General features: G+C 34.3%; 1 protein-coding gene across 4 annotated transcripts in view; it reads left to right on the forward strand.

The window, feature by feature from the left end:
- The window catches only part of Ascc3 (activating signal cointegrator 1 complex subunit 3), a 279,428-nt gene that overhangs the window by 115,677 nt on the left and 148,988 nt on the right, over nt 1–14,763 (forward strand). For all 4 annotated transcript variants that reach the window (XM_021204568.1, XM_029542107.1, XM_029542105.1 and 1 more), the window contains 4 exons: nt 2,800–2,991; nt 3,294–3,518; nt 10,157–10,276; nt 13,342–13,506. In XM_021204568.1, coding sequence (XP_021060227.1) covers nt 2,800–2,991; nt 3,294–3,518; nt 10,157–10,276; nt 13,342–13,506 — 702 coding nt within the window. The remainder of the gene's footprint in view (nt 1–2,799; nt 2,992–3,293; nt 3,519–10,156; nt 10,277–13,341; nt 13,507–14,763) is intronic.

Here is a 14,763-nt window from a genome sequence, read left to right on the forward strand (position 1 = left end):
AGGTGCCGGTGCCGGGTCAGCCTGGGGACTGCCGCCAGGCGAACACCGTTTTTACACATCTTAAAAGTAATAATTTTTTAGATTTACATTCTTTGGCTCATCACTACTTCATATGTACTGTGAAATAAGATGGACCACAAATGGAAAATTCAGATTTAAAAATTAAAATTAAGAATAAAGAAGCCTAGCATGGTGACACATCCTTTTAATCCTAGCACTTTAAAGACCGAGGTAGGCAGGTCTGTGTGAGCTCAGGGTGAGCCTGACCTATAGTAGAAGTATCAGACTACTGTGACAGACTAGAGTTACACCTTTGTCCTGCAGATAGAGTCTAAAGAGTAACAGTGATACCAGAGTTATCCTAGGAATCTATCAGTAGATTAATGGAATTAGAAGGATTGGTTTATATATATATAGTAGAATATTTTTCAGCCATAAAGAAGAATGAAGTTACATAATATGGAAAAGTGGTTGTACCTGGAGATCCTCAGTTGCAGACAGATACCATGTGTTATTGTTGTTGTTTTTTTTTTCTCATTCGCTTAACTCATGTTTTTATATACGTATAGAAAAGAAAATCTTCACTACATATAGGGCATGAAAGTAGAAGGGAAACTGTATAGGGAAACACATAGATCAATGCAGGGAAGGTTGTTGCAGGAGAAATGGGAACATGAGCTGTGGGGTAGAATATGCTCAAAGTGTACTTGTAAGGAAATATCTTTTTTGTTTGTTTGTTTGTTTTTGTTTTTTGTTTTGTTTTGTTTTTGTTTTTTTTGGTTTTGTTTGTTTTTTCGAGACAGGGTTTCTCTGTGTATCCCTGGCTGTCCTGGAACTCACTTTGTAGACCATTCTGGCCTCGAACTCAGAAATCCGTCTGCCTCTGCCTCCCAAGTGCTGGGATTAAAGGTGTGTGCCCCACGCCCGGCTAGGAAATACATTTTTTAACCCCAGTACTATATTCTATGAATGCATTTCAGTTAAAATGTTGTTTTAAAAAAAGAAGCCAGAAAAATTTAAAGTGACAATAAACCATCCACTTTATGCAGAGGAATGGCATAATTTATCAAGAGCTGTGAATTCAATGTCATGAAATTGCAGAGTGGTGTGCACTCATATATATTGCTGAGCTATGAATCTATTACATAATGTTAGGCAGCAAACTGATGACTTAAAATGAAATTGAAACTACATTTACTTTTCAACTTAATTTTTATAAATTCTTGGAAATCTGTTCCAGAATTTGAAAAAAAGCAAAATGTGTGTGTGCACGTGTGTGTGCACGTGAATTGTGTTTGAGAAAACGTGTATCATTGGTGTCGTCATAACTCAGGTTTGTCTCTGGACTCCTCATTGATAACCAGTGTATCTGGTTATTCTAGTACTGGCAATCCACAGGCAGGCCTCAGCAGAAGCAGGCAGCCATCCTTCAGTACAGTTGTACTGACTGTTAGCTCTGAGTACCTGTGTCTTAATGTTAGAGAAGTGGAATTGGTCAAGTGGCCTCCCTCTAATTTTGGCTTCAGAAGGAACTCTGTTATCTCTTAGCAAATACTTCCATGGGCTTTGATATTCATAATAGATGCTTCAAGAAATTTGAAAATAATATCTCAGCTCGAAACAGAAAAAGGCAATGTGATTCCAGTATAGTACATTTATTAGTTGACATCTCTGACCAGATAGATACCTGCCAAAAATAAATTGTGGGAGGAAAGATATATTTCAGCTCTGTTTCAAAGAGTTGTAGGCCGTCATAATAGGGAAGGGATCACGGAGTTAAGGAAAACGAGTGTGCAACAGAAATTCCTTACAAGGCAGTGGCCGGAACTAGGGGACCAAACTAATGCTCTTAAAAGGCCCAACGACACTGATCAGCACAATCTCATAAAGTCTCTTATTATCTTCCAGTATTGTCACAGATATGGTCTAAGTACTCTGAACATGGCCTGTGGTAGACATTGAAAATTCAAACCATAAGTCTTTAGTTACACATAAAATTTGCTATGTTTTCTACACAAATATAAATTAAGAGTATATTTGCATTTTGTTAGGGACATTGTCTTTGGGACTTTCAAAGTGTATAGGTTGTCATTTATTTAGTTGGCCACAAGGTGGTGCAGTTTACTAATTTATTATACCCACCCTATAAGAATTTATAAAGTGATCTTTTCTTTAGTTGATGGCTTAGAAATTAGAAAAAGATGTAAGTGACCCATGATGCAATCATTATGGCAAAGCCTGGATTAGAACACCAGCTTCCTGACCTCTCACTCCCTGATATATTCATATATTGAAAAATTAGTCAGAAATAAGCTCTTAATAATAATAAGATTTTTTTCAAAACAGTAATAAAGATATAAGATCTCCCCAAACGGTATCTTTCAAAAGTATGACACTAACACCTCCAATTTCATAAAAATACTTTAGTGAGTTTCATCAGTTAGTTTATACAGTCTTTGCTGTAAAACTTATGCAGAGCCCACAAGTTCAAACCAGTTCAAAGAACAGTTATTAACAAGGAAATTCAAGCATTCAAAGTAGATGTATGGTTGTGGGAGAAATGTGATCCAATATCTTCCTACCAAAGAGCAACATGAACACAGCTGTAGTTGAACACTGGGCTTCCTGCAAAATTTTAAGACACAAGATGATATTTGTATAAATCAGTGTTACTAAGTTATACATTAAGAAACATTTAAATAATTTTTCTTTCTTTGATAAACTCATTCAGCATGTATGAGGCATATCAATTGCTGTTAAATGCTAATTAACTGCCTTTTATGTTTTTTTAATGTCTAGGTACAAAAGTCAAGAAATAAGCAAGTGCGAGAATTATTCTCAGATGGCTTTAGCATTCATCATGCTGGGATGCTTCGGCAAGACAGAAATTTGGTTGAAAATTTGTTTTCAAATGGGCATATCAAAGTCCTAGTCTGTACAGCCACATTAGCCTGGGGCGTCAATCTTCCTGCACATGCCGTTATTATTAAGGTAGGAGCTTACCTCCCCTTGCACATGGATTTGTGTGTTTGTTAAAGCAAGCTCCTGAATTAATTTATTTAGAAAAATTTTGTGATTTGTCTGTTTCATTGACTGAATGTTGTTTTAGCCAGAATTATTTTCTCTGGTAAAAGTCTAGTTTATATTACAGAATTTAACTCTATCCTACCTGATGAAGGGATTACTTAAAGTATACTTTTGAAATCTTCCCATATTTGCCCAATTTCAGGTTCCAGCTCTTCAGGATTATATGTGTGTGCTTATGTAAATTTTATTAACTTTTCCTCATCTAGGGAACACAAATATATGCTGCCAAAAGAGGCTCCTTTGTTGACCTTGGAATTTTAGATGTCATGCAGATATTTGGCCGAGCCGGACGACCACAATTTGACAAATTTGGGGAAGGAATCATTATAACAACCCACGATAAACTCAGCCATTACCTCAGTTTGCTCACTCAACAAAACCCAATTGAGAGTCAGTTTCTGGAAAGTCTTGCAGATAACCTAAATGCAGAGGTAAGGACTTGGAAGTAAAAGATTGAGTTGGTTGTTTATTTGTAGTATGAGGACTATAGTGATGGGAAAGAGACAAAATAGAGGCTGCCAAGATGGGTCAGATGTTAAGGTGTTCTGCTTTGCAAAACACCTGGGTTTGGTTCCCACCCAACTGCCCTGAAAGACCAGCCCCAAGGAATCTGACACCTGCTTGTGGCCTTTTCTGGCATCTGTTTGTGTACACACACACACACACACACACACACTCACACTCATTTAAAATTACATCTATAAAAATAGAGAAAATAATAGGATAAATAGCAGAATGTTGCTTAATTCACAGCAGTGTAAAATATTCATGGGACTGATGGGAACTTGTTGCTTACTATGAGATTTGCTCTATATCAGAAATCTAAGCTAATTTATAGAGGTTAGGAAAATAGCAATAGTAGCAGTGTGCATTTTATTTTGCTTTTCTAATAAAATTTTATTAGATTTATAAAGTTACTTTATTAGATCATTTGATAGCTTTGTTATAAAATTTTTATACAAATTATATAAAACAGATTTGAGCTTGGGTATCACAATTTGTTTTGCATATGTGTTTGTGCAACTTCTGTGCTCAAACCTAACTGATCTCAGCAGCCTGAATATCTAACATCTTAAGTGGCAAAGAATACAAATATTTTTAACAATTTAGAATATATATGTCGAACATTAACTGTTTTCAGTTTCCATGCATTCTTAATTATTGCTGTGGTATGGTGTATTTTCCTATACCAGTTTCCTTTCTTAGCCTGAAGTTGTCTTAATTATTTCAGTAGGTTTTTTGTGAGCATGAATTAAGTGAAGGATACACTCACAGTCAAAATGTATGCTAGTCTTAGACCATGTCCTTCTTAATGGGTTATAGAAGTGTCTGTGGCATCCTGCTTGTATTATTCATGTTTTCTCTCTGGAGTTTGAAAAGCAAACACACAGTTCTCTGTTAAGAATAGTGGTCAAAGGAGGATCAGAACTCCTGGAAGCACAGTGCAGTGGAATCCAGAGATTGCATATGTGGCCAAAGTGTTCAGACGGAGAGAATACATTGGGTGCCGGGCTGCTGCAAAAACAAAAACAAAAACAAAACAAAACACAAACTTTGTGAAAGTTCTATATGAGGTCAGAAAGATACCAAAGTTTGGGAGGTATGATTGGAGATTAGAAAGAAAAGACATGAGGGCCAGGTAGATAGCCAGTGGGAAAGGACACTTGTGCCAAAGCCAAGGACTTGAGTTTGTTCCTTTGTCCTCAGGACCCATGTGGTAGAGGGAAATAACCAACTAAGTACTGCACATTATCTTCTGACCTCCACATGTATGTCATGACACACATGATACATGCAGATAACACTAATAAAAGTATGTTATAAATGATAAGGGGGGCAATGAAAGGCTCTATTTTCTACTAAGAAAATTACAGTATAGTTAAAAAAAGACTAGTAGATAAATTTGACTCCAAGACAATCTGTAATAGCTCAGTTTCAGTCCTTGTTATTGAATATGATTGAATAATTTAAATAACTGGATATAAATAACTTGCATGTCTTATGAGCTTTTTCTTATTTTTTCAGTCATAATGCCCAGCGATATGCTCGGATATCTCTAGCCCTTCAAGGTCACTTGAAGTTGATTTTTAAAAATAGTATTCGAACATACAGGTCCATTAAATCTAGTTTACTTTATTGAACTTATATTTGGCACATCTTAGATAAAATGTAGTAAGTTAAACTGCATTTATTCCTTGTATTGGTACTTTGATTTTTCCCATGATCTAGACTAAATATTTTTTAAAATATCAGCGATAGTTTCTCTGTCTTTTACAGTGCAAAAAGGTTGTGCAAGCTGGTTTTTATGTCCCCTTGAGGCTAGAGACTCTGAAAGAGGGAACCTCAGTTGAGGGAAGTCGGAGATCCAGTTAACTGTGGGTGATGCCAAGCTGGTAAATGACACTCCTCTTTGGTCTCTGCATCAACTCCTGCCTCAGATTCTTTCCCTGGCCTCCTTGGATGATAGACCACAAGCTTAAGATAAAATAAGGGGCTGGTGAGATGTCTCAGAGGTTAAGAGCGCCGACTGCTCTTCCAGAAGTCCTGAGTTCAAATCCCAGCAACCACATGGTGGCTCACAACCATCTGTAATGAGATCTGATTCCCTCTTCTGGTGTGTCTGAAGACAGCTACAGTGTACTTACATATAATAAATAAACGAAAAAAAAAAAAACAACAAAAAAAAAGATAATAAATCCCTTCCTCCCCTAGCTGCTTTGGTTATGAAGTTTCATCACAACAGTAGCCATCCCAGTGATGACAGATTTCTATGTAGCTTAATTTAAAGCTCGTGGAGTCTGAATTTTCGTCAACTTAGAACTAATATGTTTGACTACTTTTTAAGTAGTAAACCCAAGTGCTTTTATAAATATACAGGAAATGCAAACTGAATCAAATACTGTTCTTATCGTAGAACAGTAGAATAGTATCAGTGAAACTAGCCATACTCTGTGAATCAAAGCCAATAATGGTACACATTTCCATCACTGGCTACTTAATAGATATGCCATTTTCAGAAATGTCCTCTCACTATGAGCATAATTCCATTTAGAGACATAATAAAATCCATACTTTGAAATTTTTAGCCTTTGTAGTGAGGTATAATCACTGCTAATTTTTTCCCCTCATTACTGGAATTTCTTTTCTAATTTCTTGTTGGTTAGTGATGATAATACAAGTTGAATGTGAAATTAATTTTGGTAAAACTGAAAGTCAAGTATGAATCATTTTATAGTGTGAATTGTGTTGTATTATTGAGATCATGGATTTGTGTTTATCCCGTCTTTGTTAAGATTCAACACTGGCAATGATTAATGCAAAGTTAAACTGGAAAAAGTGTTGCCTCTAATGACTTTGAATTTATGAATATAATTTTAACTAATTAGACAAATATATTAAGTATAATTTGAACATAAACATTTCATGCATACCTTTGCTCTTTGATATCTCATAAGATAACTCCATAACCATAAAGCTGAAAGGTCACAAGTGCATTCTCTTTATGAGTCCACGAGAATTTGCACTGAGAGAAAAGCAAGTGTTTGAAGCTTTTTAATAAGTTTTCAGAAGATGTCACTATTCTACTCTTTGCTAGTAAGCCACCCTTTAAATCTCAACCATGTTTTTAAAGCTAGAATGCTTTTACTATATTCTAATATTTATTCTTCAGAAGAATTCCATATGTGCTGTATAGATACTAATACATATTATACATATACCCAACTTAAGTATAACCATGTTTTCCCAGTCTGCCTCCTATTATTCCCTGGTGGAAGTCCTTTGCTCTAGAAAGGCATTCTTCTGATCTTATCACCTTCAGTGTCTTGTTTTTATTCTTCTTATTTATAAAATAGTAGTCTTGTTGGCTACATGTATGACTATAAACTTGCTTATTTAGATTTTATATGATTTTAATCAATTTTCAAGACATACCTATGATACAAATAATCAAAATATCCTTACATATTAAACTTTAATATATCAATTAGGTATGAAGTATAATTTAAGTCATATATCTAAATTTCCAAAATGGGGTGAGTTATATTTTCTTTAATGGATTTTATAGTGTAACATTTTCATCATTCACACATCTAATATTTGAAAACCATTGTTGAGTATGAATGCATTGAGGCAGGAGAGTTGAGTTTGGCATAGTTATCCCAGTGGTTGTGCGTTTCAGCTTCATTCAGGGGGACTGGCACGTGGCTAAGGACCATGCTTTTATGCAAGTATCTTTGTACAGAATATACTGACTAGTAAGGTGAAGGAATAAATTTCTAATAGTTACAAGACACTTTTCATTTATGTCACCAGGTGGCGATAAAGGACTAGCCTCATAACAATGAGGGCCATGGAATGAACATGTATTTCTCAGTTCAGTGTCTTTCCTTTTTGTGAGTGATTACAAGATGTGCATTACTTGAGCAGATGATCAATACCTGCATCCTCCTTCTTTTCACCTTATCAGAGGTTGAATCAGCAGGTTACTCATACTGATGGAGCTTATTTTGCATTTTATAAATCTTGATTTCTTTTATGTTAAAATAATGTTATGTGATCATAAGAAAAATATTTCTTAAGACATTATAACACACAAACACACACACACACACACACACACACACACACACACACACACACACAGTTAGTTAGTTAGTTACTTAGTTACCTGAATGGGAAGAGTATTTTATTGGGTATCGTGTAGGAAGGGAGTTGGTTGGGGAACACCTACAATACTGCCTATATCAAAATATCTGACATTAAATAGGAGAAAGGGAATGTCTGAATTTTACTCATTATCAAACTAGTTTCTTTTTACTTATAATTTTACTAATTTTATTAACTTTTCAAAGGAACATTTCAAGACAAAATGGGTAAGGCCTAGTGTCAACAACTGAACTTTTTAAAAGCCTTTTTGGAGACCATGAAGGTTAGTGGAGGAAAAGGAAAGTGAGTGCTGTAGCAGTTGTGAAAAGTAAGGTTCCCAGAGTAAACAAAGTTTAAGTCAGCACTGCAGCTGGATGCTAATACTTGGAAAGTAATAATACTGGTTAGTTTCTGGCACAGTAATGAAGTAATCATATGTTTTCACCACGTGGATGGTAGAGATGTAAAGGGGAAAGAGGTTAATTGCCAACATACCATGTGTTATCTGGTTTTTCTCATATCCCCATGTTCACTATTACCATCTGAAAAGTAATAGGCTGTAAGTAAGTTTTTGGTTTTTTTGAGGTATGGTCTTGCTTTAGTCCAGGTTAACCTCACTTGAAGCCATCCTCCTGTGGCAGTCTCCTCAGGACTGTAATTATACAATCATTCCCAGTGAGTATGTTTAATTCTTAACTTTCCTAAACACCATTCAATATAGGGCTATATAATACTTAATGGTTAAAGTAGTTATTAGGTATCATAGATTATATTTAGAAACACATAAATATAGAAATATTTTTCTATTGAAGAAATTCAGACATGCAAATACATTTCAAACAACTTTTTCTCCCTCCCTCCCTCCCTCCTTCTATTTATTTTAAAAAATCCAGAATAGAAAACTTTTGACTGCCCCACCTATAATTTTTTAGTAACGATGCAGCTCCTTATTGACTCAAATTTAGGGTTTGGCTGGTTGGTTGGTTGGTTTGCATGAGTAGGTAGGACAGTGTTAACGATCAGTCTGTGGCCTTGTGTGTACTAGGCATACTCTCTCCCACTGTGCTCTATTACCAGCTAATCTACATACGTCTAATAGAATTAGTTACGTAAAATCAAAATTATAGGAACTAAAGCATATGACATTTTTCTATTATAAATTCTAAAATGACTTCCTAAAATGCTTCCTAAAATTATATAGAGATAAAGCAAATTTAACTTTCAGTTTCTTTAATATTAGTACCTTAGTTATTACTTTCCTTGTTTTTTTTCTTTCTGAGATATAATAATTTATACAGAACTCATCTCTTCTTATTAAGTTGAGCTAAGGATTTGTAAAAGAATTACAGGTGTCAAGTCTCACACTTAGGATACTCTCCCAGAAAGCACTGCTGCTTCCAGTTGGTCTGCTAGATAATCACATATATCTCACACAAGTGTCTCTTTCAAATTCTGTTAATATCACTGTCTAATAATTATTTTCTTTACCCAGAGCTCATATTACTTGTATTTTTAAATCATTAATTGATGTTTTTTTTTTAAGTTGGTACATGTCAAAAATATATTAAATTGCCACATTGTACATACCATTTACTTTCTGAACATCATCTAAACATTCTTTTTTTATTATGTTCATACATATAAATTCTTTTTGAATAATGAAAGCACTTCTTATTTTGTTAGTCTGTTGTTTTCATCTTTGTTTTTCTTATTGTTAGTGCTTTGGAGGTAGAATCTTGTCACTCTTTCACCCAGGCTTGCTTCAAACTTAGGACACACGGCAGCTTTATCTCCACATTGAGGCAGTCACCACTTTAGGTCACCATTTTAGGCAGGATATTTTTAAAGTATGAGTATTAATTTGTATAAACATGCTTTTTTGTAGAAATGGTTCCAATTTTCTGTTGTGTTCTGGTTGTGTGTCTATCCCAGTACTAAGACTATCTGAATAGACAAAGCCAACTTTCCTTTTGTGTTTTTAGTAATTACTGCACAGAAGCAGGGAAGTACATGGACATAGTAGGACTTTGTTATTATTCTAGTATACTTATATTAAACTTTTCAGAAAAATTATGTGAAACTAAAAAAAATTGAATATTAAGTGAATTAGGAAAAAGAACAAATAACACAAAAGTCCTTTAAAACTATATAAAATAAAGTTCACTCATGGAAAATATCAAAAGCCATAAAACTGAAGAAATTCAGCTTTTAGATATCATTTCTAATGTACTGTTTTCAATTATATGAGGCAACCGTGGTGTTTAACAAATTGAAAATACCATCCCTACCAATTATGCTTACCTTTAAAAAAAAAATACAATACCTATTTTCAAAAACTAATTTCTGGCAAAGTAGAGTTTGCCATAATGTTTGTTAGTCTTTCATGTGTTGCTTTAACTTCTTCTGTATTCTTCATTTGCAGATTGCACTAGGAACAGTCACCAATGTGGAAGAAGCAGTGAAGTGGCTAAGTTACACTTACCTCTATGTGCGCATGAGAGCAAACCCGTTAGCATATGGCATCAGTCATAAAGCATACCAGGTACAAAGCTCATTAGGGAAAAAAAGAGCAAAATGCTCAAGCTTTCTTTTGGGTTGTGTGATCTTTTCATAATGTGAAAATAAATATTTGTTCCTCTCACCTCATTTGAAAAATAGGGAACTGGAAGAAAATTTCAGAGATGTAATGTTTTTTAGAGAACATTGAGCAAGATGAAATTGACCCTGATAATTACATTACTTTAAATCTCTTTTACCACTAGTACTATTAAATCTGTATTTATGTTCTGATGAAGCAGTTTTCAGATAGATTTCTATGTCCAGTATTTTGCTGTGTTTGTTTTAAACTGATATATTAGTTTGGGAGTAAACTGGACAGGAAGAAATTTATGATGATGTTTTAATAATAGGCTTATGTTCTATATAATCTGTTCCCCTTATCAAGTTGCTTTACCCTCTATTCTGAAATATTTAAGCGGTGGCAGTGATGAGTTATCATCATAACTCTTGGAGGCCAGATCACTTTCATGTATCAGTGCATAGGCAGACTGAGAATTGGATACATGTGGGGAGAGCCTTTCCTCTGAACTTTATGGTTGTGTGGTCCATATGGCTTACAGATTCCATATGATCTTGTTTTCTCTTTAGAACTCTGCTTTTGTGCTGTAAGTGCTTCCTAATTACAGAAAAAATCCTGTTGTGGTCTAATGAAAACATTATTTCACTATCATCATATGGATATTCACTTATGTCAAGTTAAAATTATCAAAAAGATTTAATTTAACTCAAAATGTTTCTTCTTTTACAATAACACACATTTGATCTTGTTACCAAAGCCAATGCTAGGGCTTTACTTTTGTTTTTCATTTTCCTGTACAGTAGATTTCACAAAATTTCATACAGAAGCCACAACAACTAGTGCCAATAGTAAGCAACAACAGTGCCAATGATGCTACTCTGAAACCTGAGTTTTCATATTTGGATTTTTCCCTAGAAAGTATTCCACTACCTTTCTTTTATTCATGCTGGGTTTTAAGTCAGTGCTTTATTTTACAGACAAATTGGTTGCTAGATACAGGTTTTCATTATAATCTGTAAGTTTATATATGGTAAGCATAAAACACTGAATGTTCACATTACAAGTAAAAGGATTATGACAGTAATTGAGGCCATTATTAAAATTGTCCAAAGGGGTAAAACTTACCTTGGTACATATGTGATATGTTGAATGAGAAGTGTTTCCCATAGGCAGCTTGCTGTATTTGAACACTTCACCCTCAGTTGGTAGTGATTTTTGGAAAGGCTATAGGACAGTGGTTCTCATCCTGTGAGTCATGACATATGGTTCATTTACATGGTGGAATACTATTCAGCTATTAAAAACAAAGACATCGTGAATTTGGCAGGCAGTTAAAAGACTTACTTTAAAATAAATAATAGCTCTCTCTTGTTTTTCTCTTGTCCTCTTGGATTAATCCCTTCCCCCTCCCTTCCCTGTTCCCTTCCCCCTCTCTCCACATGTTCATGGTTGGCCTCTACTTCTGTACTTTCTCCCTCTCTCTGCCTTTTTCTGCCACTTCTACCCTCTTGACTCCCCTCCCCTTGCCCTAAATAAAGTCTATTCTATACTAAAATAAATAAGTAAATAAATAAATATATAAAATAAATGATAGCAATATTAACTCATTTGATTTTGAAGATATTTTTTATATTTCTCCACTCCATTAAAGATCTTACTTTACTTCATTGCTTACAGCTAAGAGGAATCTTAGAGACTTGGTATGTGTTATGTATATGAATATGCAGGTACACATAAATATATTTACAGCATAACAATAAGAGTAATTTTCAGGTATTGGTTTAATAACATAATTGCTGCTTATTAAAAGACTAGGGCAGTTTTTGGTCACACATGTCTGTTAAAATGAGGTTCTTAAAGGGCAAAATAAGAGAATTATGAGAGGGAAGCCATCCTAGAGCACATTGTGAAATGATCTCAAAAGTTCAAAGCAACAACAACAAAGATTGTATTGTAATAGATTCAATACTATAAAACTATCCAATATTCTTCTTTATTTCTATTTTTATTATAAGCAAAATAGTTTTCCCATTAGAAATTTTGAAAATGCATGGACAGTTCTTCAAGAACTATTGAAGTATTTTTGAAAGGATCATTTCTGGGCAAGAGCACTCTTCCCCATTTCCCCATGAAGTACTAACACTAATCCTCTTGAAATGTTAATATGCCTCAGTTATTTTAAGGGAACAAATTTTTATCTAACTTTATTATCTATCTTATATTCTACAATATTTGAAGAAAATTTACAGATTGATAGCACCAGTGGTTAAACTTTACTTAGTAATAATCTCTTTTTTCTTAAATATTAAAATATACACGCATACATATATAAAAAAATGAAATAAGTATTTTGAAAGGATACCTGCAGTCCTGTGCTCATGGCAGCAAATTTCCCAGTACCCCAAAAATGAGCACAACTCATCACATGTCCATCAGTTGCTAGATGGACATGGAAAATGTGTTCCATATATATACTGAATAATATTTTTCAATAAAAATGAAATCCTGTGCATTGTGGCCACATCCCTGGAATGAGAGACTGTGGGACAGATTAAATGCTGCAAACATAGAAAGACAGCTGTAGTACGATATTACTCACATGTGAACACCAAGTGTTGTGAACATAGAAACTGAGAATATCGTACAGATGCCCAGAGGCTGAGAAGAGCAGGGATGTGAAAAGTTTGGTCAGTGTGTACTGAGTTACAGTCACTTAAAAAGCCAGATATTTTCCATGATGTAATACCACAGGTGATAACAGCACCAGCATGCTGTGCTCTTATTTCCCAAGGTTAGCAAAAGCGTTTGTTATAGAGTTTAGAGAGATATTTTTAATCATTGCCAAATTGTATATTAATAAAAACGGCATGCTATACCTTAAACGTGTTCAGTTCTTTTATGTGCCATTTTAAAAATGAACTTAATTTCAATCTAAACGCTCAAGAAAAAGCATGTTAATTTCTGTAAGAAAGCATATGCAATAACTTTCTAAAGAGTTTGATACATACATATATATTTCTTTCATATAGATTGACCCAACATTAAGAAAGCATCGCGAACAGCTCCTTATTGAAGTTGGACAGAAGTTGGATAAAGCAAAGATGATTCGTTTTGAAGAACGAACTGGCTATTTTTCTTCTACTGATTTGGGTAGAACTGCCAGCCACTACTATATTAAATACAACACCATTGAGGTAATATGCTGAGTGGAACAAATACAACAATATCTTCATTTTTAGATTTAAATAATTTCTAGTCTTCAGAATGTGCTGATAATGCAAAATAAAAGCATTCAACACAATAAAATAAAGTTTTACTAAATCAATAATACTCTCAATGTACAAATATGATTTTAAATAGTCTGGGTTCCATGCCAACTTGCCAGGCACACTGTTAAGTCCTAAGGAATGAATGCAAGATTATATTAAATGGGAAATGAAGTGTTCTGCCTGGTTGTGTGTCAGCTTAACATAAGCGAGAGTCATCATCAAGGAAGGAGCCTCAGTTGAGGAAAAGCTTCCATGAGATCCAGCTGTAAGGCATTTTCTCAATTAGTAATCAATAAGGGATGGCCTGGCTTATTATGGGTGGTTTCTTCCCTGTGCTGGTGTTCCTGAATTCTATAAGGAAGCAGGCTGAGCAAGCCACAAGAAGCAAGCCTTTCAGCAGTACTCTTCTATGACCTCTATATCAGCTCCTACCTCCAGGATCCTGCCACATTTGAGTTCGTCTTGATTTCCTTTGATGATGAAAAGTAATATGGAAGTGAAACCCGAATAAACCCTTTCTTCACCAACTTGTTTTTTCATCATACTGTTTTATCACAGCAATAGAAACCCTAATTAAGATAAATAGTTAATAGATTTTTTTAAAATAAAAAGTAAAAAACAAAATTTGCATCTTAATAAGAACCAGTGGGTGGAGTTAAAATTATTTACTAGGACACACTGACTGTTGCAACCTGAGGAATTTTGAAGGTTAATATTTTAAACATGCAATGGAAACTTATTATCTTTTTAAATATTTTCTTTTAATGAATGGTTCTGGGTATGGGAATCTCATTTTTGTGGCCACTTCTAGAGTCTTAATTTCTAAATGCAAATGACTCCCAACTCTGCTTCCCAACTGCTGAGTACTAGGCAACATACCAACATCTCTGGCTTACTTATTGCCTTTTGAATTGATCCTGCATCAGAAGAGGTTCTACTTTAATATTTGAATTTATCCGTATTCTCTGTGCATTTATATGTGTGTATGTGTCAGTGCATATTGGAAAATAACAGTTCTCATTCATGAGAAGACTTAAATTTGTTTGATTTATGGTCATGTTTTGAATTTTATATTGAGTTTTTGCTGGTGACTTTTATAAATATTTTTTTTATAAATATTTTTTTAATTTTACTTTTTTTAAATTTTCTTTATTTACATTTCAAATACTATCCTGAAAGTTC

This window comes from Mus pahari, chromosome 9 (assembly GCF_900095145.1).
Source record: "Mus pahari chromosome 9, PAHARI_EIJ_v1.1, whole genome shotgun sequence".
Taxonomy (NCBI): domain Eukaryota; kingdom Metazoa; phylum Chordata; class Mammalia; order Rodentia; family Muridae; genus Mus; species Mus pahari.